At 39.6% G+C, this 25,605-nt stretch overlaps 3 protein-coding genes across 4 annotated transcripts; all 3 read right to left on the bottom strand.

The window, feature by feature from the left end:
• Positions 1 to 1,490: 1,490 nt before the first annotated feature.
• arl4d (ADP-ribosylation factor-like 4D) lies at positions 1,491 to 4,099 on the bottom strand. Its single transcript, XM_067576529.1, has 2 exons — positions 3,968 to 4,099; positions 1,491 to 2,945 (listed from the first exon to the last, which is right to left on the bottom strand). The coding sequence occupies exon 2, from the start codon at positions 2,818 to 2,820 to the stop codon at positions 2,215 to 2,217; it is 606 nt and encodes a 201-aa protein (XP_067432630.1). The 5' UTR covers positions 2,821 to 2,945; positions 3,968 to 4,099; the 3' UTR covers positions 1,491 to 2,214.
• A 1,263-nt stretch (positions 4,100 to 5,362) lies between these two features.
• tmem106a (transmembrane protein 106A) lies at positions 5,363 to 12,193 on the bottom strand. Its single transcript, XM_067576487.1, has 8 exons — positions 12,012 to 12,193; positions 9,982 to 10,170; positions 9,574 to 9,637; positions 9,124 to 9,277; positions 7,817 to 7,957; positions 7,683 to 7,726; positions 7,492 to 7,545; positions 5,363 to 5,978 (listed from the first exon to the last, which is right to left on the bottom strand). The coding sequence occupies exons 2-8, from the start codon at positions 10,148 to 10,150 to the stop codon at positions 5,870 to 5,872; spliced, it is 735 nt and encodes a 244-aa protein (XP_067432588.1). The 5' UTR covers positions 10,151 to 10,170; positions 12,012 to 12,193; the 3' UTR covers positions 5,363 to 5,869.
• A 1,142-nt stretch (positions 12,194 to 13,335) lies between these two features.
• Positions 13,336 to 25,563, bottom strand: nbr1a (NBR1 autophagy cargo receptor a). 2 transcript variants are annotated; one of them, XM_067577198.1, is made up of 22 exons: positions 25,340 to 25,563; positions 24,918 to 24,980; positions 24,784 to 24,802; positions 24,041 to 24,063; positions 23,359 to 23,541; positions 22,938 to 23,009; positions 22,568 to 22,800; positions 22,153 to 22,272; positions 21,585 to 21,884; positions 21,085 to 21,244; positions 20,444 to 20,692; positions 19,852 to 19,977; positions 19,653 to 19,728; positions 19,349 to 19,462; positions 19,003 to 19,182; positions 18,665 to 18,826; positions 18,293 to 18,444; positions 17,704 to 18,125; positions 17,268 to 17,353; positions 16,763 to 16,850; positions 16,355 to 16,454; positions 13,336 to 15,074 (listed from the first exon to the last, which is right to left on the bottom strand). In XM_067577198.1, exons 1-22 carry the CDS (start codon positions 25,439 to 25,441, stop codon positions 14,886 to 14,888), a joined length of 3,219 nt encoding a protein of 1,072 aa, XP_067433299.1. In that variant the 5' UTR covers positions 25,442 to 25,563; the 3' UTR covers positions 13,336 to 14,885. The 2 variants fall into 2 exon arrangements, with proteins under 2 accessions (XP_067433299.1, XP_067433300.1); XM_067577199.1 differs by lacking the exon at positions 21,585 to 21,884 and having other exon boundaries at positions 25,340 to 25,562.
• Between the last annotated feature and the right edge of the window lie 42 nt (positions 25,564 to 25,605).

Below are 25,605 nucleotides of genomic sequence, written 5' to 3' on the forward strand. Positions count from 1 at the left end.
CGCATCATGATGCTAATTTATTCAGGGACCAGCTGTTGTGTCAAGATGATTCTGCAAAAGACATCCTTGAAAGTTTTTAATGAGCTCACCGTTGTGAATAATGGGGACGATGAGGTCACAGAAGTCAAAATGTGAGTGCGTGCCTGCTTGTGTGTGTGTGTGTGTGTGTTTGTATATTTTATACACATTGTATGTGTATGCATTTATGCGCAATGTCTGTCTTGACATTCAGAGTTTAAGATTGCTCAGCCGCAGGCTCCTGAGTACGAGTCATTATCTCATCATTTCATGCAAGACAAATACACAGCAGGAGCGTTCACACACTTACACACACTTACACACACTCACACACTGACAGTATGCAGGTCAACAATGTATGACCTGTAGATTAGACCTTGTATCCGTTGCATAATATCATATATGAGTGGCAACTTAAGGGATTTGTGGAAAAGCATGTGGATTAAAAGCTTTTATCGAGAAATGGTTACAGAACCTCCACAAATAGGTTTCGACTGGTCGTGAAATAATTTAGTTGTAATAATAAATTGGTGCATGAAACATCAGACATCAGTTGTTCTGATAACCTTCAAAGTAGAAACTGTAAATGCAAAATCAGCCACCGCCTTTGTCCTATATACAGAAAAGTGTGCATGGAATATTCTGAAACATCAGTATAGTGAAATAAGAATAAGAAATAAAAGTCATTGCCATCACCTTTTCTTCTTTCACATATTCTCATCTCTTGAATGTATGAAAATGAGTTTTGCATCCGCCGTTACAGTCAGCAGGAGGCCTGAAAATCGTGTCGGGTTTGTTTGCATTTGAAACAACAGGGATCCTTCACTATTATTCTAGCTGCATATACACCTGCAGTGATATTACTTCTTGAAAAACAGTAATTTCAGGACACAATGATAATCTACGGTCACAGAACACATAATAAGAAGAGTCATTAACTGTCCATTGATTTCAATAAAGTGCTCTAAACACAAAGCTGCCCCCTGCAAATTTCACACAAAGCTGTCTCCTCATTTCTTTTTCGGGGTTGGAGCAACAGTGTAAATACAGTAAAGCAGAGCATCGACTGTGCGACGGTGATGGCCGCAGGTGGTTCAATCCCGCGTGATCACACAACAGGACTGAACCAGCTCACCTCTGAACCATCTCACCACTAATTGATGCAATTACAGCAGTCAGCAGCTGGCAGGCTTGAAGGTGGGAATCAAAGTAAATGGATTGTTTTGCTTTGTTTGGGGGGCGCAGGCAGAGGAGAGGACCCCCCCACCATCCTTCTGACAGCCTCGTTTGCTGATTGGACTATGAATAGGGGGGAAAGGTGACAACTCAGAGCTTCAAAATTTGTATGGAGGTCATCTTAAAATCAAATAAATATCTGAAGTAAAGCTTTTTAAAGCCCAAACCAGACTTGCAAATACCATAAAAAGCAATATTTCCAAACCTGAAGTACAAAGATATCGATGACGGTTCAGTACAGTGCTTTGATTTATTAAGTCTTCAGTGTTACAAAAATGTACAATTCGTATAAACACTATTGTTAAAGGAACTGAAACTTAATGTCTGTGGCCATGAAGGGAATGCACTTTGGATTATTGTTCAATGGCAATGAAATTAAATATCATCTGGCGCTTTCACACTTCCATTATATATCATTTACAAGAACAGAAATCTTCATCTCCAGCACAAACACAAAAATGTGGAGTAAATATCTTGGGGAAGTATCCGTACATTGTGGAACAAAAACACCTATTTAGTGGGGCAGAATTTTGTGCAAGCCAGTGAAGGAATATAATGACATTTTTCAGTTTAATTTCATATTTTTCTTCACCATATACCTGCTGCATGAATGTAAATGAGTTCATATATTAGTCCTAAAGTTACCAGGCAAATGCCTTGTTAGAAATCTTCTTTAAAACAAGTGTAGAAAAGCACTTAGGGAAGACTAACGCTATCAAGGTTTCCTTTCGATCTATAGCTTAAGCTTTCAAAGGGCAGCTGCACGATTGTAGAACAAAGTATATGTCAATACTGCTTCAATTATTATTACCAAATCCATTCCTCCTGACCCTAAGGCCGTGTGTAATTGTTATTTTGTTGGCACAAATCGCTCTCCCATTAAAAGGGACCATTAAGCCTGGAAGTGTCTCAACAGTGGATAAATCTCCTCAGGTAATATCCACAGTGTGAGCTGAGGGTTCATCTCTTTCTGTTTCTGTTGTGTTTCACCATCTTCTTCCTCTTGAGGATCATCTCATAAAGTTTCTCCAGGCCTGGCTGGACTCCCTGACCGTCCACAGCGCTGCAGCTCTGCACGTGATGCAGCGTGTACATGCTCAGTTCGTGTACGGAAAGCAGCTTCTCCACCTCGCTGACAGACAAGGCTGAATCCAGGTCCTGTTTGTTGGCTAGGATCAGCACTGGGACACCCTGGTTCTCTGAGGTGCGGGTGATCTTATGGAGCTCGACTTTGGCTTCCTCCATACGCTCTAACTCAGTGGAGTCCACCACAAACACCATCCCGTCCGTTCTGCGGGTGTACGATTTCCACAGCGGGCGCAGCTTCTCCTGCCCACCAACATCCCAAACCTGGAAGGTTATGGACCGAGAAGCCCCCACAGCCACCTTAATCTTCTCGGTGTTGAAGCCCTTGGTGGGGATCGTCTTCACAAACTCCTTCAGTTTGAGCCTGTAGAGCAGAGAGGTTTTGCCAGCTGAGTCGAGCCCGATAACCACCACGTGCAGAGACTGGAAGTTTGGCAGGAATGGCGTGTTTGGAGCGATATCAGTCAGCTGGTTCCCCATGATTCCCAGCCAGCAATTCACACCTACTTAGATGAGGTGACAAATTCCTGATTTAATCCTTTTTTCAGTTGATTGGCATTTGCTCCCTGTCCTCAGAGGCAGATGGGATCAGATGGTCTGGAGACCTTATCAAAACACACACACAGAGAGGGTTAACGTTTAATAATAAGACAATGAGTGCTTAAAGGAATGTGTGTTTGCAATCCAAGTGTTATTTCACAGTGTCACCTGACAAATACAGAGGAGACATTGGCAACAGATAGTGATGATTAACACTGGAAGCACATTTTAAAGTGCTTGATGCAATTTCATCCTGTCAGAATGGTAGTTCCTGTGTTCACAGCTGAGATTTATCACATTACTGTCCCACAAAACAGGCTTGTATTCATTTCATCCGTGGTTGCGTCCTTCTAATTCAGTCACTTCTCATTCTCATTTGATTAAATAAAACCATAAACGTCTGGGGGAATTCAGTGTCACATTACAGAGCCACAAACAACAGGTTAATTGGGTGGCTGAGGTTATCTAGATTCTTATTTGCCACGGCTAATCCTCTTAAGACTGCTAAACCTGAAAGGCTTTTCTTAGGGCAGATTGATTTCAATGCAGTGGATGGATATGTATTCACTGGTACACTCTGCCAACTGTCTATGAGGATTGCTGCAGCAGCACTAATCCGGTTGTTGTTGACATCCTGATACTCATTAAACAGCAAAGAAACAGCTGCCTTTGGACTGAATACAGCCCCAGGAAGACATTATCTACTTATGACCTCAAAAATTCTGCATATTATAATATAGTATAATTCAACGATTGTAGTTTCAAGAGGCATAATGCACAGTCATGTTTAGTTTTAATTATTTGATTTTATTTGAAATAGCTCCACTGGAAATAGTCTGCCTTAGTTTGCGTCTTCTCCTGCATGCAGCCATCCATATCCATGTATTGCATGTTTTATTTACTGTGATGTTTCAATAATGCAAACAAATATGCAAATAAATTAGAAACTTCACCAAACGGCATTAACTTTGAAGGGATCAACTAACAGAGAAAACAACGGTGTTTATATAAATAAAAAAAAAATACATGCAATGCACATACTATAAAAAATAAGAAACGTCCTCCTCCGTGTATATTTAAAACGTACCTTCTATATGCGCGCCGGAAGCATCATCCACAAGCAATAAACACATCCATGGTTGACTTGTCAACACATGATGTTTGTCCCGGCGGTAAGGTCCGCTCCTCTCCTCCTCCAGCAGCACTGAGGAACTCCAGAGAGAGGCACAGCACCCTAAAGCCCCGGTGACGTCACGGCCACCTGGACCTGCAGCTCCGCGCCCCCTGCTGGTGCAAAGATGAAGTGCATGGTCTCTACAGCTGGAGTGAGATTAAAGAGTATCTCTTACTGAGTAATTGATGCATTCTGATGATAGATTTGTCTATTTTAATTCTGATATTTGGATGAAATGTTTTAAATATATTGCCCTTAGTGGATTAATTTGATTTTGAGAGTAAGAAAAAAAGATTTTCCAGTGCAAAAATATTACTTTTTATATTTTTATATATTTACCTTTCATATGTTCTTTCTTGCTTGGCAGACAATCATGCAATTTGCCACAGTTAACACCACTTCTGCATTTAACAGTATGTAGCTTGTCTGCATTATCAGTCTAACAAAGCATTGGCGCCACCTTGTGTCCATTCTCAAGAACTTTAGGAGCAAACTATGAGGGTAAAGTTGCTGTGGAGCCTTCTCTAGATGTTTTTGTTTTCCTCCACCTAGGCATTATTTTCACTCGGAGCTGAGCTGCTGAGGTGAGGTACCACAATATAAAAATAATCCATTACAAATGAATGTTCTGCATTCAAAATGACAAAAGTACAGAAGCACTGTAGTAGTGGAGTAAAAAATGTAAAGTTACTCAAGTGAAGTGGAAGAATAAAATAAAAATACCCAAATAAAAAAAATAAAGATAAGTAGCAAGCCCAAAATCATGCTTAAAGGACACGTTCACAGTTTTTCAAACCTGTCTTAAAACAATAGTCACATGACCAAATGAACATTGAAACAGTTGATTGAAGTGATGGGGGACAAAACGCACAGTCCTCATTCTGTGCAAAAATACATTCATAAGTTTATCTGAAGCTTCAATGGTTCAAATTAGTCAAATAAAGAGGATATCCTCCAAAGTTATTGTCTTTTTTTTACTAAAAGGACCCAATTTGATATCCATCTGATTTGACTGCTATGAACGGGAGGAATGATTACAGTGAGCTGTTTCGAAGTTCATTGGGGCACCTGACTATTGTTTTAAGACAGACTAGAACGATTGTGAACCCGCCCTTTAAGTATTTGAGTAAATGTACTTAGTTACATTCCTTCACTTTTTAACCACACTTAATGAAGTACCTGCTTTTAATTTGTGTGTAAATGTGTTGAACGTACAAATCGTTTCTCACAGCTGCAGCAGTAGAAGTTTAAAGGGTGAGTTCACCCAAATTAAAACAAAACAAAAAGAAATGAATTGCCATCCGTAAGTGAACCTTAAATGTTTAATAAAGTGCAAATTACAAAAGACAAGATCATCAGAGATCAACATCCTGTTTACAAAATATCTGGCATCCTGACAAAAAATAAGCTGTTTCCAAAAAAATACTGTGAAATTAGTCCCTTTTTAATGAAATATACATGTCCTAAAATGTAAATACACAGTTCTCATACTTAGCATTTTAGGAATTGTGCCTGTTTCAAACAATTCTGAGACCACTTTGCTTACAATACAGATTTACAGGCAGATCAAATAAGAGCAGAAAGCATCCACACTAAGATGTATATTTAAAGTGTCGTAGAAGCGTCTGTATTGTTTTTAATTATAACAATGTAGTGATTGATTATACGGTATGCTAAAACCACATACAGAATAAGATAAAATGCATTTCCACAGTATTTATCATTCACAGCCCATACAAAAGAGATGAGGGCGCTGTGCTGCCAGAATATTCATTATTTCACAATCCCACTTTGATGTTTTTCATTTAGATTTCATCATCTCACAGGATGTGGGATCGTTGAATTGGTGCCACAGTCAATATACTCAAAGGTGTCCAGAGACAGCTGCTCCGTGTGAGAGAGATACGAGATATTCATTGTCATTCTGTGGGGGAAAAAAAGATAACAGTGTGAAGACAGCTGGTGACAGAATCTGCTTTGTCGTGTTTTCATAATGTTTTAAAGCTGCAGTAAGCAATATTTTCTTTATATCATATGATTCTCTCATAGTGACAATCCTGCAGAGAATTATCACCCTGCTCTGCACTTCCTCTCAGCTCTTTTAGACTCTTTGTTTGGCTTCACTCTAGTCAACCTTGTTTTCAGCTGCAGCTGACAGCTGTTTTCAACAAAAAAAGCTCTGGTAAACCTGCTGTACGCTACCTGCCCAGGACTAAACAGCAGACACATAAACTTGGAGACTAACCGGTGAGGAAAGTGGTGCATTTAGCAGCTACAGAGGTAACAAACTTGTTGTAAACCACTTGGTAATCTCTGGTTTTTATAAGTGCTATAAAGTTTAGTTTAGTTTAGTTTAGTTTAGTTTAGTTTAGTTTAGTTTAGTTTAGTTTAGTTTAGTTTAGTTTAGTTTAGTTTAGTTTAGTTTAGTTTCTGGCTCATCCCACATGGGATTTCAAGACACTGCTATTTACAAAAACATGCATCTTCCAGTGATATATATTACAAATCATGTGGAAAAAGAACAGAAAAGGAAAAAAACAAAAGTACAAAATGCTCCAAATGAAGTGTTCACAGAAAAGATCTGTTACATATGTACAGTTTATCCCAATAAAGGGCTTTTTTTTCTAATTTATATGTTTCATACATGAACAGCCATCATATTCATTGCTACTATGCTTGCAAAACACACAACTCCAAACTAACGCTACTGTTGCTCTGTGTCTGCTGGATGTGTAAATAATTAACATGTTGCTAAAATGTTAAGCATGTTCCAAAAGGGACCAAACAATTACTTAAATGCAGCTTTAATTATTTTTTTATCACAACGGTAAAAGTCCAGTGTCGGAGCAACATAAAGTGTGTGTTGTTCTATCCCTGACAGGAGATACAGTGTCAGCCCAGGTGGTGGTCTGGTGGTGGTGGTGGTGCAGTGTCTAACTTCAAACAGGGAAATGAAAATAGTCTGTGGCTAATATGGTTTGCAACTGAAAACAGGAAACTTTATATTGTGGCTGGTTTGCAGTGCGCAGAGACACGTGTGACACAGCAACACATGCACAGAAACCGTCATCTCAGTCATTGACACACATGTAAATGAATAAGTTTGGCTAACAGAAGCTGACAAGAGGCATCGTGACTAAATACTGAAAAATAAAAAGTTTGTTTTTGTGGTTTAAATTCAATTTATTTCACCGGATTCTAAAAGCAGAGTTAAAATCTTACGTGTCTGTGTTATCGTGTCCTTTTGTGCTATCTAAAAAGAACATTTCTGATTTAAAGATTTGACTTCAGATCATTTTTAAGACAACCTGTTTTGCGGTTGTGGTTTATAACCCTAAACTGCACAAAGTGATGCCTTTAACACTGAGTTTTCTTTTTTAGATATGCAAACGTGGCTGCATCTTCTGTTGGTTTTCAGATTTGAGATTGACACTTACTGCAGCTCCAGAAATAACGTGTGAATCTTGATAGAGGTTGACTTGCAGTAAGAGCTGAAAGAGATAAAGCAGTTGATGTGTGCACGTATGAACAATAATGGTGAACATGGTGTATTATATCACTTTCATACAATATCTCTGATGGAAACTGTGATGTGCTGACAACAAATTAAGGATCATTTCAAACTTACTTTAATCCTTTATCTGTGATAGGCAGGTCGATTTTAATGGTGTACTGCAAAAGTTCAAGATGGGGAAGAAATTAATCACTTGACAATTATATCAATAATATATTTTTATATGAATCATCTTGTGTGAAACTCACCGATTTCTGTGAGCGTGGTTGGAGGGCGGTCATATTCGATATCTTGGTCTTACCCACAACTATCTCAGAGACCAGACCTTGAACGTTAAAATCAACAATCTGGACCGGGACGAAGTTCTCGTTGGTGATGTTGATGAGATTCTAGAGGATGAAACAACACGGCTGGTCAGGTGCAATGAACACACCTTTCTATCATTAAAAAAAAAAAGTCTCAGGGAACTTTGTCATTTACATAACTACTGCGGCTGTCATGTGAATGCAATTCAGACGGCTCCTCTGCCAGATGAAATAAAAAGATCAGTAAGTTCAGGGACAGAGCTGGAAGATTTAGAACACAGCTGTAGTGCAAATACTGTATATAAATACACTAGTTTACAAATCACTGACCTAATTTCATTGATACTCTGCTTGTAGAATAGAAACTTAGTCAGCTAGTAGTGACACAGACGGAACTGAAAATGTGCCTCAACATTTATGCTTCAACTTATTTTCTACTCTTCTATCACTATGTGAAACATAAATATGTCACTGCTTTTGTATGATATTGTGCTACAGTACACAGATAAACTTGAACTTGAACTTTGACTGATTCATTTCTATACTACACTTAAGCTTCCTTTATTAAATTGGGGACATCTTATTACAGCACTGTAACTGCAATTAAGCTGTATTTCTTGTCTATTATGTTTTGTCTACTTGTATTTTTACTTTATTTCATTTTATTCTATGTTAATATATTTTATTTTCCTTGTCTTTGTCATTTTGTTTTTAAATGTTATGCTAATGCATTTATTTGCCTTATGTAAGCATGTAGAATTGCCTCTTTGCTTGAAAGAACACACTTCCCTTGCCTGTATGAATACACTGTATACAGTATATGCAGAATACTGTACACTTATTCTGCATTTTTTTATATATTAATTATTTTATTTGACATTGATTTTATCATTATAGTCACTAGATCTCAGGGTATCTCTTCTTTTTTTGAGAGATTTCTGGTCAAAACAACACAACAGAAAATCCAGCACAAAACACAATATAACAAGACAGTGTGGATTAAAAAAACAGCAAAAGGAGCATGTGCAATACATGCTGTGATTTACGAGGTATGCATGTGACTCCCGTAATTATAGACAGTAATTACTACATTCTGTATATTTGGTTACCATGGAGACATGTAATTTATTGTCAGATGGAAGTTAACACATGAATAAAATACTGTAGTGTGGTTTATTTGGTTAAGTCCTTATACCTGCTGAGGGAAGTGATACAACAAAGAGATGGCACAGATTTTATACATTACTTACCGTGACCTCCATTTCAACCGCATCTGGGGTGAAGTAGACCATGACTGACAGCACAGACACAGGCGTCAGGGTGACACTCCGGGGGAAGAGGAAGAAGAGGATCAGACAGCAAAGAAAGAGACACACAGCCATGGAGACGCACACGTAGAGCTTCCTGAAATGCAACACAAACGTGAAAAATCGTTTGTATAAACTGACATGAAGCAACAACTATGAAGATATCCGTGTGCTTGTGAAAACATAAACATACTCAGACTAATGCTGCGGGGTTTTTTTTAATATTTCAGTTAATATCCAACTATATTTAAACAGAGAAAATCCTTAAATTAACATAACTTTCTTGTCAATATTATGCAACCTTACAGCAGATCACACACACATACTGTATATCTTTGAGTATCTTGAAAAGCACTCTATAAATAAATTGTTTTATTATTATAAATCCCTTACGTGCGTCTGGGTTTCAGCCTTATATCGTTACATGGTATTACAGCAACTAGCTGGTCTTGCTGACCTGCAAACACAAGGAAATAGAAAGAAATAGTCTTGTTTTTACCACAAAAAATGACGTAAAAGTGAGCCAAATGTGGCTTAACAGAATCAGTTGCACATACATATTGGTATATTTCTGTCTGACTTAGTTCCCCTATTGTTGAATGTTAAATGAAACTGTTATTTGTGGATGAGGAATGGTGTAACATGGTGTCAGGTTTTTTGACAGCTGGAGAACGCTGGATGATTAAATTTAAAGACTAAAAGGGACAAATCGGGAATATAATTCAGAGTTAAGGCATAGAAGTTGCTTTAAAAAACAGTCAAAATAGTGAAAAAACACATTTTTCATGGCAGGAAACCAACCTCTTGGAATTCTCCCGGTGCCACGACAAGTGGGGCAGGTGTCTCCAGAGTGTCCGTTTCCGTTCATGGCACCATACGTAGGGAAATGCTTCAGGGTTTTCGCCTTTTCCATCTCTTTTGTCAGATCAGGACCCTCTGTGGTTTTGACGTTGTGCCCTGGTGTAACCATGACTCTTTCTCAAGTCCAGTCTAAAGGAGAAGGAGAACAGAGACCAATAAAAGCTTGGAATCTCCTGCTAACAGCTCAATAGTGCATCAATCGTTATCAATCAGCTCTTCAAAGTTCACATAACAGGCAAATTACAGTCTGTACACTTGAACGTCTCTTTCTTCTGTTCTTCTTGACAGGCTTTTGAGAGCTAACAGAGTCTTGTGTGGTGACCTATAATACCAACCCTTCTCACAAACCTTTAAATGACCAATAAAAGCTTCATTCTTGTGCTACATGAGTCTGAGCAGAGTCCGCAGGGAGTTTATGGTTCTATTGCAACTGTAAAACCCCGTAACACCGGTAGTGTCAGGGATTATTGTGTGATGACTGCTAAGTTTCACAAAGGAAGAAATGTATTAGTTACTTTGGATTTTCTCTAAATGCAAAAGTCATTTCCTGACATTTAGATTATCTAAGTAACAGAGAGTAAAAGGTCTATGAACTGAAATGTGTTGATACTTTTGAAATTAGTGCCTGTTAACTTAGATATTCTAGATTTTGGCTTTTAAGTGTCAAAAATACAAGATTCCCATTTCCTGTTGGAGGAAATAGATAGACACATTGTTTCTATCAACCGTCTCTTGTATGATGCAATTATTGGCAAATAGTGTTTAATGTTACAAAATTTCACTGGAGGTTGAGGTGATAGCAAAGCAGTGAATCATTCTGTTTTCATAACGGCCACCAAGGCACGAAACTTGTGGAACTTGAGACAAAGCTGTTATAAAAACTGTTAACTAGTGCTACATTTTACAACAACCTAGTAATAAATACAGTGGAAGTAGTTTAATGTCTTGTTTAGTCAACTGCAGCAAGCTATAAATGACATAAAAACATTTAAATCTAATCTTGCATGTTAAAGTCAGGATTGGAATTTGAACTCAGCAGATGGATTTTGGATTTCTTCCATCTTTCCAAAGGAGAAACTAAACTGGTTTGTTTTGTCTGGTTATGCTGCAGCTCTGCAAGCATGTAGAGGGTCTACATAAAATAAAAAAGACTAACATCCCCAATGCAATGTACTTAATAGAAAGTTTGAGCATTAAAAACACTATGGACATATATACATATATATATATATATATATATATATATATATATAAGGCAGACTTTATTTCAGTTCCAGTTCCTAAAAATCCAGGATACAATGTTCAATTTAAGGTAAATAAGAAGTCAGACAGCTTTAGTCATTAGTTTAAAGTTTTCCCATACAAAACATATGATCACCATATAAAATATAACACATAGTTATAGATTTAACTACCTAAAAGTATATTAAATCAAAAAGTATATTTAGTTAAAATCAGCTTCAACACAGCTGCCTACACAGTACATCATCATAATCCATTAATATAATGACTCTGGGGCCATTTTTCCACATTATGACTACCTTGACTTTTGATCTTTTAAATACAAATGTTGCTAAGACTTTTGTTTTTCAATGCTGGGTCTTTACATTAATTCAAGTTTTTTTTCTATTTCCATGTTGCTACCTTTACTTAAAGGACCTGAATACTTCTTTGACTAACTACTAACTATTCCTAATATTAGGTTCTGCTGATGAGACTGCATTTTCATTTTCATTTAAAACACGGATTGTACCTTTAAATTTGTTTTAAACCTTCCTTTTTTAAACAGTGACACGCACAGTAGACTTTAAATACACACTTAGGTATTTTTAAGGTTTGTTAAGTTTACTAATCTTGTTTTCTGCTCTCATGTTGTGTGAGCATGCAAGGGAGAAACCATGCGACACTCATTCAGCTGACAACAGTGAAACCACATCAACAACAGGATATTTCCTCGTCTGTGAACTCACCTCACTGACTTCAGCTTTAACTCCAAATATCACCCAGTGTGAAGACTAAACTGCTGCACTGCTGTTGGTTTCTTCTACTATAGTTTAAGTTTTTAGAAAAGCTTCATTAAGATCACCAACAGACTACTTCAAGTCTGTGTAAAAACAAAACTGAGTGGGAGGAACACTTCCTGCTTTTTCAAGTGACAAGTCAGTCAGGCTGCCTTACAGTGGTGGATCACATGAACTGCTTTTGATTTACTTTCCTTCCTTTACAGTACAGTATTGCAACACATGTTCAGGCAACGGTTAAACTATCTAAAATAAACGGTAATTAATACAAATGTAAGGATTACAAGTTATTAGGCTATTTTGACCTTGAAATCTTGTTTCAGGTGGGAGTCCATGGGCGGATTAACTTGTTATGAGGCCCCAGAGGACAAAAAATGAGCCTGAAAAAGGACGGTGTCAGTAATTTCAGCAACTGTCCAGTAACAACATGTTTATATCCAAGTGCGAACACCCTCCAGCAACCGTAAAATGATAACCCTGATCGGGAGTAAAGGAGGAAAATTGTGTGGTGTTATGATAGAACCACAAGTCCACTAAACGGACGTTGTCAGGACGGTCGGATGGGTCAGCAAAACAGTGAACTTTAGCACAAGCTCATTTCCCATTTTCTTGTTTCTTTTAACAATGACCACAAAGTTTCCCATGGTCATGTTAGGGAAATTTGTTTAATGCTTTCTGACAGAGAGACACAGTACTTTATGCAACTCTCATATCATGTCTGTTAAATATAAAGCTACAGCCAACAGCCGGTTAGCTTAGCTTAGCACAAAGACTGGAAAGAGGGGGAAACAGCTAACCTGGCTCAGTCAAATGATACCAGTGTTGCCAAGTATTTATTAGCATTTATAGCTAAACTAAACTTAACCAAACTCTGACTAGCTAAACTAAAATAATTCAGTACTCAAATCAAGACACTAGCTTAAGATTCTATAACAACGCAGAACCTGTTAGTCGCTACAACGCTTTTAGCTTTACAAATTCCTCAAAATCTTTTGTAATTGATGAAATTGCATACAACCAACTGACACAAATTAAACCTGGGGTTATCCATTTCCCCGGTTAGTGACCCAGCCTCGAAGAACACGAAGGCTATTAAAATATGTTACCACATTGTGTCAAAAATGCAGTATAATCAGTTCGCTGCAACCTCTGTACTTTTGACACCATCCAGTGAAACCAGTGCAGAATGTACAGTAGCTATATACAGTCCAGTGTGGCATAATAACCTACATTTAGACATTTTTCATTAACAGAGGGGCAAAGAGACAAGAGAGATGTGCAAATAGTTTATTGGCGGATTGACAGTAGAAGGGTTTTTAAATGTATACACTCTGTGGCAGAAGAATAATTTGACAAGCACAGTAGATATATTCAGAATTATTCTCTAGAGTATGATACTTTAAAACATGGACAATAATCAACATAAGAAAATAAGGTTCAAAAAAACCCCAACCACACACACACACACACACACACAAAAAGGAGGAACAAGTCCAAAAAAGAAAACAGACGTACATTAACTTAAACCAGCACACACCACAAACAATGTCAAATCACCATATGTATGCATCAGTAAACTAATAATCATGTTTGATAAAAGGCAATGAAATGAAATTCAATATACTTGGTTCCACTAAGAGATTGAGGAATGTGTTGTTAGAGACATCTCAGTTTGGATTAGTGCTAAATGACAGTTGCTAAAGTTTCGGTTGGTGGTTGGATGAGGACACGTGAAAATGCAGGCAGGGGGTGTTAAAAGATGATGCAAAGCGGATTTTTATTTATTTTTTTAATTATTTTTTTTTTTCCCCACTGTGACTGTGCTAAGACCACGAGAACACGACTCATCTCTAAGCCTCTACCTGTCATGCAGGTGTCTCCTAAAAAGCAGTAGAAAACATCTGTGTCTGAACGGTGATCCGCTCCAGACGGTTTTTGTATACATTCCACATGTCAACGTCTAAAATAACAGTACTCTGATACAGAAAAAGATTGCATTGTTTAGGCAGATTTCACTACGATAAATCGAGAAAAAGTCTTACATATCTGTTTGTTGTTCCTACTACTGCACTGCTGACCCTTAACACCCAGAATACCCATGTAGCTTCAGTAAAATCACCTTAAATGACAGCCGGCTTTTCAGAACATTTTTATCTTTTTATGACATTCAACAATATTCATCTTCACTGTTCTACATGTGAGATATAATCTAGCCAAGCCCTGTCAAAAGACAAATTACTTTTCAGAGCCAGAGGAAGCAGCTACGACAGCCATACGAACACTAAGATGAAGAGCTGAAATTACACACTTTTGTCCAGTCAAAAGTACGGCTCCTTCTCCTTTTTGACCAACACATAAAGCTCTATTGCCCAGGTAAACAAGGCATGGCAAAGGTTAACCACAATCCATTATAATCTACAAGTGTTTATATGGTTAATCTAAATTAAAGGCAAAGGCAGGAGAAGCTGTACATAAATGCTTCTTTCTCTCTAAATCGACAGTGTCCGAGAATGAAAAATAAATGCTCCTCTATCATTTTTGTTCCATGTTTTTTTTATATTTCAAGTGATATTGTTCTTCTATTAGCTTTACTCTTGGTCCAAATTAACAATCCAACCTTTGAAAAAAATCAATTACATTAATCATAAATAGGTTTTCTTTGACTCTACTTTTAATAACTCAAAATAAATCCAGACACTGGAAAGGCTGAGCGACACACAGGTCATAATCGAAATATATTCTCTTTACATTATGTTTAAAAAGGGTCAAATCAGTTACTTCCTTTTACAGCCTCACAGTAGCCCTCTCACAGCTTTCTTTCCCTCAGTGTTGAGTATCGACAGCTTTGTTCTGGCGATCCTCGGCCATCTGCACCAGCTCGTTGACGGTGTGCAGCAGGCTGTAGCCGTGCTTCCTCAGCAGCCGCTGGTTGAGCCGCTGGTCTCTGAAGCCCATCTCCAGCAGCATCGCCATCAGGGAAGGGTCCTGCCTGGTGGCTGGGTCGATGCCACGCTGCAGAGGCGAGACAGGGCGGGTAAGATGAGAGGTGAGAGGAAAAGGGAAAAGGGAAGGGGAGATTATGTAGACAATACTGGTCTGATGGGTTGATGCATCATCTGACACAAGATTTAGCGCAAATTCAGTGGATTCCTGCCATCTGACAATTAGTTTTAAACAAAAAAACAGTCCAAACAGAAGAAGGCTGGCTAATCGACGCGGTTTTACATATAAAATAATCAAATTTCAAACAGTATTTACGATCTGAAGTCAAATAAAATTTAAGCCTCAAACTTGGCAATCAAATGTGGAGATTAGGACTTGAACTTGTCAGGTGATACCCAACTTCTAATCAAATACATTAAAACAAACCATTTGGTTGATGGAGCTTTTTGGCAGAGTTACACAGCAACAAAGTTACCTTAATGATCAAATAAATAAAATGACTTCCTCCCTAGTTAACCACACAGGCTAGAGGCTACTGACAGAAATACCTACAAAATGTTCTTGTTTCTATATCAATGTTTCTCTCATTCTGGAGACCCTAAATTCATTTTTATCCTAATTAGATGACATGTTATGATTATCAGCACTGTTCTTTAAATAATTTTAAAGCTGAGTTGTAATTGTTATATTTGTAAATTCAGTCATTCTGCACTGTGTGATCTTTATTCCTCTATGGAAGAATGTCTGCAGTTTCTTCACACTTTAATTTTCTCTGTCGCTGCCGCTGTCCCATGTTGTCAAAGTCACAGTCAGTCCCTGGATGCCGTTCTTCAAATATCACTGCAATTCTGTCATTTCATCAACCACCTGCAAACTTTACGCCACCACCACCACCGGTGTCTAGACTCTGGAGGATCTCCTGTCTTCATACGGGCCTACACTTAATGAAGACGCTTCACATCAATAGAGTTTAGTCTTTCTCTGTTACTAACCTCAATAAAGAAAAGTATCTGCCAAATCTGCAATGTGATGCACCAGTTCTTCTCATTTTAACCACATTTTTGGAGGGACGACACATTTTTGCATGTTTAGCTGTTATGCAAGTATCTTAAAATAATTGTGGTGTAGAGTACTGTCTCTTTACCCAACTCTTTGTCTCTTCCTGTGTATTTATCTGCACAGGAAGAGAAGAAACCACTTGTTTCTTTTAAGTACTTGTTCTTAGCAATAAAGAAAATGAAAAGTGAAAATGTACCTCAATGCTGCAGTTGTACTTTGATTTGTTTTTTGCTGTACATGTCGGCTATATTTTTTTAAAATGTAGATGTAACAGTTGCTGTGTGGTGTACCTGTATTGTACAGTTTGGTCCAGTGAAGAGAGCCTTATAAGCGGATGCTGCCACAGAAAGGGCCCCCTTGACAAATCCTTCGGTGATGCCTCCTTGGCCCCTGGTACGAAGACAAGGATGTGGTAACGCTGGGTTATGTAACAGTACTACAGGGAACAACGTGTTCCAGTTACTCTTGTTTTTACAAAAGCAAAGAGATGAAGAAAACAAAAATACTTGTTTAAAGGTGCATCAGATTGCTTTTAAGTGTCAGTGATTGTGCAGACTGATTCTTCATTAGGAGATATTAAATCAAGTTCTAACGTGATAAGATGATGGATGTAGATAAACACAAAAGAGAAACTAAAGTGCAGGAATTTCTTCCACTAAAGTTAAGCAGATCAAGTTTTACTCTTTGTTGTATTGCACCTTGGCTGCAGCGCGTTGCTGGGTCTGGGGTTATATGTCTCAAAGGCACTGGATGCTGAGCCTGCAGATCTCGACAGACCAGATGATACTGCAGAAGAGATAAAAATAAGGAAATAACAACACACACACACACACACACACGCAACTCACATAATATTACAGGAGGAACTGAGCCTTCTGCTGAAGCAACAAATCCTGAAAGCCTGTGTGTGCGCTTGTTTACTTCCTTTCTTCCCACAAAGGCAAAATGTGTTTCCTTTCTCGCCAACAACTTGGTACTAAACTTCAAGTGAACTACTTTAACAGAAGGTTGTAAGGCAACACTGAAGTTAAACAGTCCTGTTTTACATTTAAGAACAGATGAACACCTATAACACTCTGGTTAAGATGTTAATACAGCTGTAACATGTGTGCCATGCTGGTCCTGAGCCATTTGTGCCAGTATGTACTATGATACCACCATGTTCTGACTATAAAATCAAGTGACTCTGATAGTAAAACTCACCATTTAAGTGGACCCTTGGTTGGTGTGGCTCATAGGTTTCACAGACCGGAGGACTGGGGTCCTCAGCCAGGTACAGTGCCTCAGACCTGAAACATACAGTAGACAACTGAGATTTAAAACCACATAAGGCTGCAGAGGAAAGATAAGCAGTTAAAATAAATACAGTCCTTTTGTCCAAGCTGTTCTCACAGGAGGAAGATCCTGATCTAACTCATTTCTTGCAGCAGGAAACAGAACAACTAGCTGATGCATGGGTAAACAAAATCTGGTATTTCCAGTATTTTAGGGTTAAAATAAAAACAAACAAACAAAAAAAGACACAAAATACACAAAGAAAACCGTTTTGCACTATAAAACATCTGCGATATCTATATATCTCTCTTTGGAGTTAGAGAAAAGGTTGTTTTAAGCACACTAACAGAGAGCCCCGTCTGACCTGGGTGAGTAGAGGGTCGGCGGGGGCAGCATGGGGTCAGGCAGGACTGGTGGCGGCACCACTTCAGGGGTGAGAGTCACAGCGTCCAGGGTTTGGGAAGCACACAGCATCTGATTCACACTGCTGTGGATGGGAGGGACAGGTGGAGACCAAGTTTTTAATGAGGTATTCTCGGCAGCGACCACCTCCGTCTGCTCCCGCCTCTCTATCGGTGGTGCCGCCCCGCCCGGCTCGGGGTCGGAGTCTTCCTCTTCCTCCTGCTGTTCGTCTGGGTTTGCTGAGGTCACGGCGACATCAGTGTCAGGCTGCGACATGGCAGAGCTGTACATGGACTCCCCCAGAGGACGACTGGTGTCAAAGCAGTCTGGGAGGACAATGATGTAATCGTCGCAGGAGGAGACTGAGGAGGTCTGGCTGCTGACCTGAGACACAGGAGGAGAGGTTGATGACGTTTGTGGACTTTTTGTGCTTGTAACATAAATATAAAACACACAAAGCAGCAAAGACACTCATGAGTAAATAGGATGGAAAACTGCAGACATGTCAAAACACAGTTAAGTGTTATTATAAAAAGATTAAACGTGTTTACCTCATCCCAGTCTTCTCCTTTGTTTCCACTCTCTTTCTCTTTTTGAGTATCCTTCACATTTTGCATCTCATCCAAGACCACGACCTCTTCGTCCTCGTTATCATGATGCAAACTGATGTGCAGGTTTTCAATCTCTGGTTCTGGCGGAGAAGCTTATAAGTGGGGAAAAAAACACCAGCATGAGCATGTAAATATTGCAGGTGAGGCTCCATTAATGAATAATTAAAACAATTAAGCCATGGAGCTGTAATTACATCCAGTACCTTATTAGAGAAGGTAAATTAAGCAAGCTTTAATGTGTCTATATCAATGTTTCTATTGAAATAAATGCCAAAATTGTAAATAAACACAAAAAGGATGTGATTCTCTAACCTGGTTTTGTCTCCTGGCTGATCTGGTTGAGACCGGTGCTGGGAGGTGGAGCTAAACTCTCAACTCTGATGGCACAGATCTCCTCATTTCCTTCCTGCACCTTCTCCGTCTTCTCAGTCACCGCAGCTCTCTCCAGGCAAAAGCTGGGGCCCCGGGAAACAACTGGAAATGTTTTATGGAAGAAAAAACATGACTATCTCATTGTGCTACTACTCCGTTTCTGAGCAGAGGGCATTTTGATAATAGTGTAGATAGTTAGTGCAGTAGAATGATAAGTCTCTTTAGCAGCACATGGTGATTTTACTGGTCACCATCAGGGAGGCACAGCTGCTCCTCACCCTGTGTTTTGTGGCTGCTGTGCTGGGCTCTGCGCAGGGGTCTGTGGTCGGGAGCTTCCTCCAGGGTGAGGGAGCGGATGACCGTCTCACAGAGGAACTGGGCCCCACTGATCTCCTCCTCCCTCTCCTCCTCCAGGGCCACCGGCTCCAACAGCTCCCTCTGGTGCCTCAGCTTCACTCCTGACCAAAACACAACAAATTTAAACCCACATTATTTAAACCCACGTTTCACCTTAGCTTAATAGATTCTTTTGTTATCTGCTTTTCCAACAACAGCCTTTGTCACATTCATACCGTTAAACACACACACACATCTAGAAACTTTCTAGTACTCAACCAGTCTTACCAAAAAGTTTTCTAACCCCTGTGACCTCTATGTCATCTTTTATCTGTGAAGTGATGGCCGGCTTCTCCAACACAGGGGCATCGTGGGGCAGAGGCGATATGCAGGGTGTCAAATCTAGAAAATAGGAAAAAAAAAAACAAACACAACATAGTTTATATTTAACATGGTCAAAATAAAGTTAATAAGTGTAGCTGTAATTCTTCCTACAAAACAAATAACACCCTAACCCTAAACCAGGAAGTAGCATCTCATCACTCATGTTAAATCAAGTGTCTCAGTGTTTAAAGCATCATACTTTGCTTACCGACAGGCGTGTTGTTAGGAACCTTCTCCAACTCTTGCACAATATTTATATCCAGCAACTCAAATGACAATAGATCCTAAAAAAACAGAAGAGATGCAGAAAAATTAGCGCATAAAGCATGTCAACTTTTTTTTTCTTTTTTTACACAATTTGGCTCAGTTTAAAAACATGTAAACATCAGAGCTTTCTGAGCGTGTACCTGTGCAGTCAGCAGGTCGACTGAGGGAAAGTAGTAGTCTTCATGGCTGAGGTCCACTGACAATATAGTGCTGCTGTCCTTGGACTTTATCGCCTTCTCCTTTTCCACCGGCCTCAACTGCTCCTTCTGAAGCAAAACACAAGATTGTCATCGTTAATATCATTGTTCATTCAAAGACGACCATTTATCTTATATTAATGAGGGCTCCGACTTTAAATGATTAATACTGGAATTTCAAATATTTGAAAAATGTGCAGACAGATTTTTAAGAGTATTATTTGTGATTTGTGTTTTTATGTGTCTTCAGTCATTACAATGAATCTTTTCCATCTTTACCCTGAAAACTTACAGACTTCAATAACAAAAAGTGAACCGGATAAGGTCTAAAAATTAGTCTTCTACTGCTATCATGCTGAACTTTTTTAATGTAAAACAATTTAGTGTTTTAGGAAAATCAATTGCATGATTCATAAGCAGCAACAACTAAATGTAACACTTAAGTATCTCAAATAATGTTACAATTTAGATGCACATGTCCACAGTTAATGTTCTCGCTGCAGCTGTACAGCGTGTCATCGGATATCAGACTTGCCAGTCGTTTGCTCTGATGTTCGAGTGCGTTGCGGCTGTCGCCGGGGTCGACCACGATGCTGCACCAGACACGCGGGCCAAACTGACACCCGCAGTGCGCCAGCCGCCAGTGGGAGGTGTACGTCCCCTCCATCACAGGAGCGACAAAGGCCACACTGACCACGCCCACTTGTCCGGGCAGCAGCAAGGGGACTGGCACCTCCCTCTTCTCCTCTGACGCCAGGCCGAGGTTTCCCCACATGAACACTAGCTGGGTGCACGCACACACATACACAAAACACAAAATAGGAATACGCATGCGAAAAAGCACAAAGACGACGGCATGCAACCAAAGTCACACAACAGAAAAAAAAATACACACGCTCAAGTGAGGCGCACACACACACACACACACACACACACACATTCAAACAGTGACACAGACTTAAGAACTTAAACCACAACATAGATTCAACTGAATTTAAATAATAAACATCTCACACAGAAAACACATTAGTTGTACTGTATTAGGCTGGGTAAGAAATCTTAGCTGGTGTTAGTGGATAAAAAGGAGGCAATGAGTTGAAAGGGGACTCAAAGTGGAAGTGAAGCAGGGGGCAAAAAGAGAGTGGAGCCTGTCCTCACGACGGGTGGGAGGGGTACCTTAGTCTCTGAGGTCCAGCTGATAGTGCCCGAGTTCCTCATCTTCCAGTATTTGATGAACTTGGTACCAGGCTCCAGACGGGTGCCGTCAGGCAGATTTTCATCCAGAAACAAGGCAGCCATAGTGGGCACCAAGGACGTGTGCGAGACCCCGGGACCCCTAGTTTCAAGTGTACAGAGCATTGTTGAAAATAGCCCTGGTTTCTTATAATACCCATCTCTTTTGTTCTCTACGAATCAAAAAAGCAGGACCCCAGATTTTTTTGCAGCTCAAAAGCATTTTTTCTTAGAAAATCTATGAAGCAGCAGCAGCAGTTTTCACATTGAGGTAGTTCCAACATTTTCCACCACCCCAGAGCAGCCAGCGATACACTCATACAGACTAGATAACAAAGATGGCATATTTTGATTTCTTTTCTTGGAAAAAAAAGACTTTTTTGCATCCATGCTGGGTTCGAGGTACCCAGCACTGTTGGACGCCCTTCCGAGGTGGCGCTTACTCTGGACTGGAGGCCTGGGGATCAGGGGCCGGGGCAGGGATGGGACCTTGGGCTGGGGTTGGACCTGAGGCTGTTTCAGAAGCAGCAGGGGGGGGCAGGGCTGGGACCTGGGTGGAGGCGGAGGCCATGTTAGTCAGGTTGGCTCTGCCTGAGGTAGAGGGCCCACTCCACTGCAGCCCCCTCTTCTCCAGTCTCAGTTTCTTCTTGATTTCCTTCACTTCGGCTCTTAGCTGCCTCCTTTCTGCTTTGAGGCGCTGTCGCTCGGCCTTGCGCACTGTCCTGTCTCCTCGCCTTGGGAACCTGGTTTGAAATGTTATCAGGAAGACCTATTTGTTGACTATCAAGAGTTTTTTTTTTTTTCAAAAACAAAACACGCATAATTCATGAATTACAGTGCTCTAGCTGCTAGAACAATTTGCATTCCTGCTGTGCATCTATTTTTTATTTGCTTGTTCTATTTCCTCCAATAATGTAAAAAGGCCAAGTGAAAGCAAAAAAAAAAAAAATGCTAGCACTGTTGTATTGTTTCAAGATGCGGGACGATTAATCTTCAAGCTTTTAGGTTTACCTTAATTCTCCCGACATTCCATGCTCAGGGATGGACAGAGGTGTCTTGGTTCTCACGAGGTTGTGGCTGGGGTCATGGCTATGTCTGCACATCTCACACAGGATGCAGGACGGGCATACACTGGTGGAGAAAAGAGTCAACATAGACAGTTGAGAAAAAAAAAAAACATTAATTGGAATTTTTATAACACTGCTTATAAAAGAAATTGGAAAAAAGGATGTCATAGACAGGACTCATATACACGAAAGGTCTATAATGTAAATAATGTCATTTACGGATCAGGTAATACACTTCCCATGTGTGCCATGCTTTATCAAATTGTGTATTTAGTTTGTATCTTACATAAGCTACTTATTTAGCTGCAGGATTTTCCTCAAAATACATCTTATTACATTAGAAAGTCTTCCAAGCCTACCTGCATTTGTAGGCCCCTTCAGAGGTGAGTTTGTTGCAGCTGCTGCAGTTTGGGGTGTAGCCAAGTGATCCATTTGAGGTGGAGGGACCTGGCCTGGGCCCTATGGGACCACCACTAGCCCCACTGGCCTCACTGACCTCACCGGGCCCATCGGGAGATTTGTGGGTACAGCACTGGCCAGAAAAGTCATTGCACATCCTTTCCACTACCTCCTTCACCACCTCATCTTTAAACTATGGCATAAAAAAAGAGTTTTAGTTATATAAGTAGAAGCCGAATGCTACCTTATATTCAACGACACCAATATTAATCATGTATCAAACACAAAATGTTCAAGGTGATGTTACTGCTTTACATCAAATGTTCTTACCTTCTCCATGTATGATCTAAACCACATGGGAGGATCTTCTGGTTTGCTCCCTTTGCTGTCCTTTACAGTGACCTGTAATAAAATACATCAGACCTGCATCAAACCTATGAAGATTTGTTATATGACACATTCCAGATGACCTTGATTTAAATAATTAGGCACAAATAATTAAATAATTAGGCCTTGGCTCTTTTCTCTACACACATTCAGCAGTAGTGGCCTCTACAAAACTGTAAAGATTCCACCATTGCCAGATAAATGCATAGGAAAATGTTATCTTAAATTGATTTGGGGGCAATGACTACATTAAAATAATTTCATAAATTATATCACAAGACCTAAAAAACAGTTACTGATACTGATGCCAGAAATATGTTCAAGAAAGTGGAAGAAGAGGAGGAGAATCTGTTTGGTTCCTTACAGCTTCTCGTTCGGGGGTGACCTGTGTGCCCTTGTCCACTGTCTTGACCCTGGATGGATAAGGAGGAGCAGGTCGGAGGTCTCCTTTCAGCTCCTTCACCTCTGTCTTCAGCGGGCCTCCACAGGCCTGGCCTTTCATCTTGTACACGTTCATGTGCAACTGGTTCCCCTGCTTCTCTGCGCTCTGTTTGAAAAAGTAAGCATTAAAAACACACACCAGGGGGACACTGACACAAACATATCCAAAATGCAAATAACACATGAGACATATTCAAGGAACAATGTACACACATTACTACTCAGTGACTTCTGATAAAATAAACTGTCGAGTATTTAATCAATCAACACAGTAGTTGTGCTTGTGCATATTTATTCACAGATAATTTTCTATTTGTCTTCCTTGGTGCACTCAGTGCAGCTACAAGTATGGTGTATGAGATCCTGTCATATTATGTCCTGTGCCTAGAAAGTGGAAGCCACATATGGAGAAGTATGTCATTTTCATTCATGCCTTGCTGTAGGTGGTGAGGGTTGATGTGAAGTTCAACAGCCACTACAATTTCCCCAATTTCCTATATTCTGCATTTTCTGCACTCATCCTTCTGTAATGACAATGTCTAATGTGTTGTTAAATTTCACCCTGACTTTACAGTTCAGCCTGAAACCCAGCAGTGCCTCAGTACCTTGATGGCTTCTTCATATTCATCTGAAATAGAAACAAATCAACAGTAAGTTGCTTGGACAATTGACAAGTAACAAGTAAAGGACAGGTTCACAATTTTTCAAGTCTGTCTTAAAACAACAGTCAGCTGCCCATATGAACACTGAAAGAGGTTTTACTCACTGTAATCATTCCTCCTGTTCATACTGGCTATTTAAAGATCCCCTTCAAATGTGCTTTCAGTGTATGTGATGGGGACCAAAATCCACAGTGTGTTCACACAGACATTTTGTGCAAAAATGCATTTATCTGTGGTGGAAGTATAGTAGCAAAAAGAGGGACTTTGACACTAAAAAGACTGTAACATCGAATTATATATCTTTCTTAATTTGACTCTTAAAAGTTAATCTGAAGCTTCATATTAGTTTCAGACAATCTTTTAAATACATTTTTCCACAGAAGGAGGCTTATGGATTTTGTCCCCCATCACTTACATTTTGAGTGCACTATGAAGGGATCTTCGAATGGTCAGTATGAAGAGGAGGAATGATTATGGCAAGAAAAACCTATTTCAATGTTCGTTTGGGCACCTGACTATTGATTTAAGACAGACTTGAAAAATTGCAAACCCATCCTTTAACATTTCCTATATCATATAGTTACATATAACCTTATATTAAATGTGTATCAGTGTAATCTATATTCTTCTTTAAATAATTTTCCTCATGAAACAATGAAAAACAACCAAATAAACATGTATCTCACCTTGACTGTTTATGCAAATCTGAAATAAAGAGTGAAAAGGGTCCGAATGAATAACAAAATCATAATTCTTCAACCACTGAAAAAAAGGACTACAGCAATAAAACAGTGCACAATACAAACACACACTCTCTTACCTCTTCATTATCCTCATCAAAGTACTTTACTTGGAAGTGGTTGATTCCGAATGATGCCTTAATCTGAAATATAATTTTAAAAATTTGAGATTAAATTCATAGAAAACATCATATTATTAAATTATAACTTTTTTTTCTTCTTACACGTGTAAACATCAATTATGTCACGTTGAGATGAACCTCTACAGCTACAGCTACTGTATTACAACGCCGTGTTAAGCGAACTGGGCAGACTTTCCGTGCGTATTTTAGTGACGTGCTGCCTGGCTTAAAAGAAAATATCTCGTTTGTGCACATTTTGTCGCAACAACATCGACTGTCCTTCAACTGGGTCCTATTGTTTACGTGTCTAGGCCATGTCTGGGCCTGCTTTTCACCAAACTGCGCCAGCATTTAGCCAACACGCTCTGCTAGCAGCTTACCCAAGCTTCCACCGAGTCCCACTCCAATTTGTCCAAATCCTGAGCCAGAAATCTCTTCACATTCCCCCGAAAATTGACTTTAATAGTAACAGGGAGCCCCATGTCCGCCGCTTAGGAGCATATAATGGCTATCATTTGCGGTGACACCGGCCTGTTTGATCCCTGTTGCCCTCGACTGTCTTTTCTTGTTTACATCGTCAGCTGCGTCGAGAAAAATACGGTGACGTTTCTGGCGCATGCGCGTTCCCAACACCGCGTTTTAGCGT

The sequence above is a fragment of the Thunnus thynnus genome, chromosome 20, assembly GCF_963924715.1.
Source record: "Thunnus thynnus chromosome 20, fThuThy2.1, whole genome shotgun sequence".
Lineage (NCBI taxonomy): Eukaryota > Metazoa > Chordata > Actinopteri > Scombriformes > Scombridae > Thunnus > Thunnus thynnus.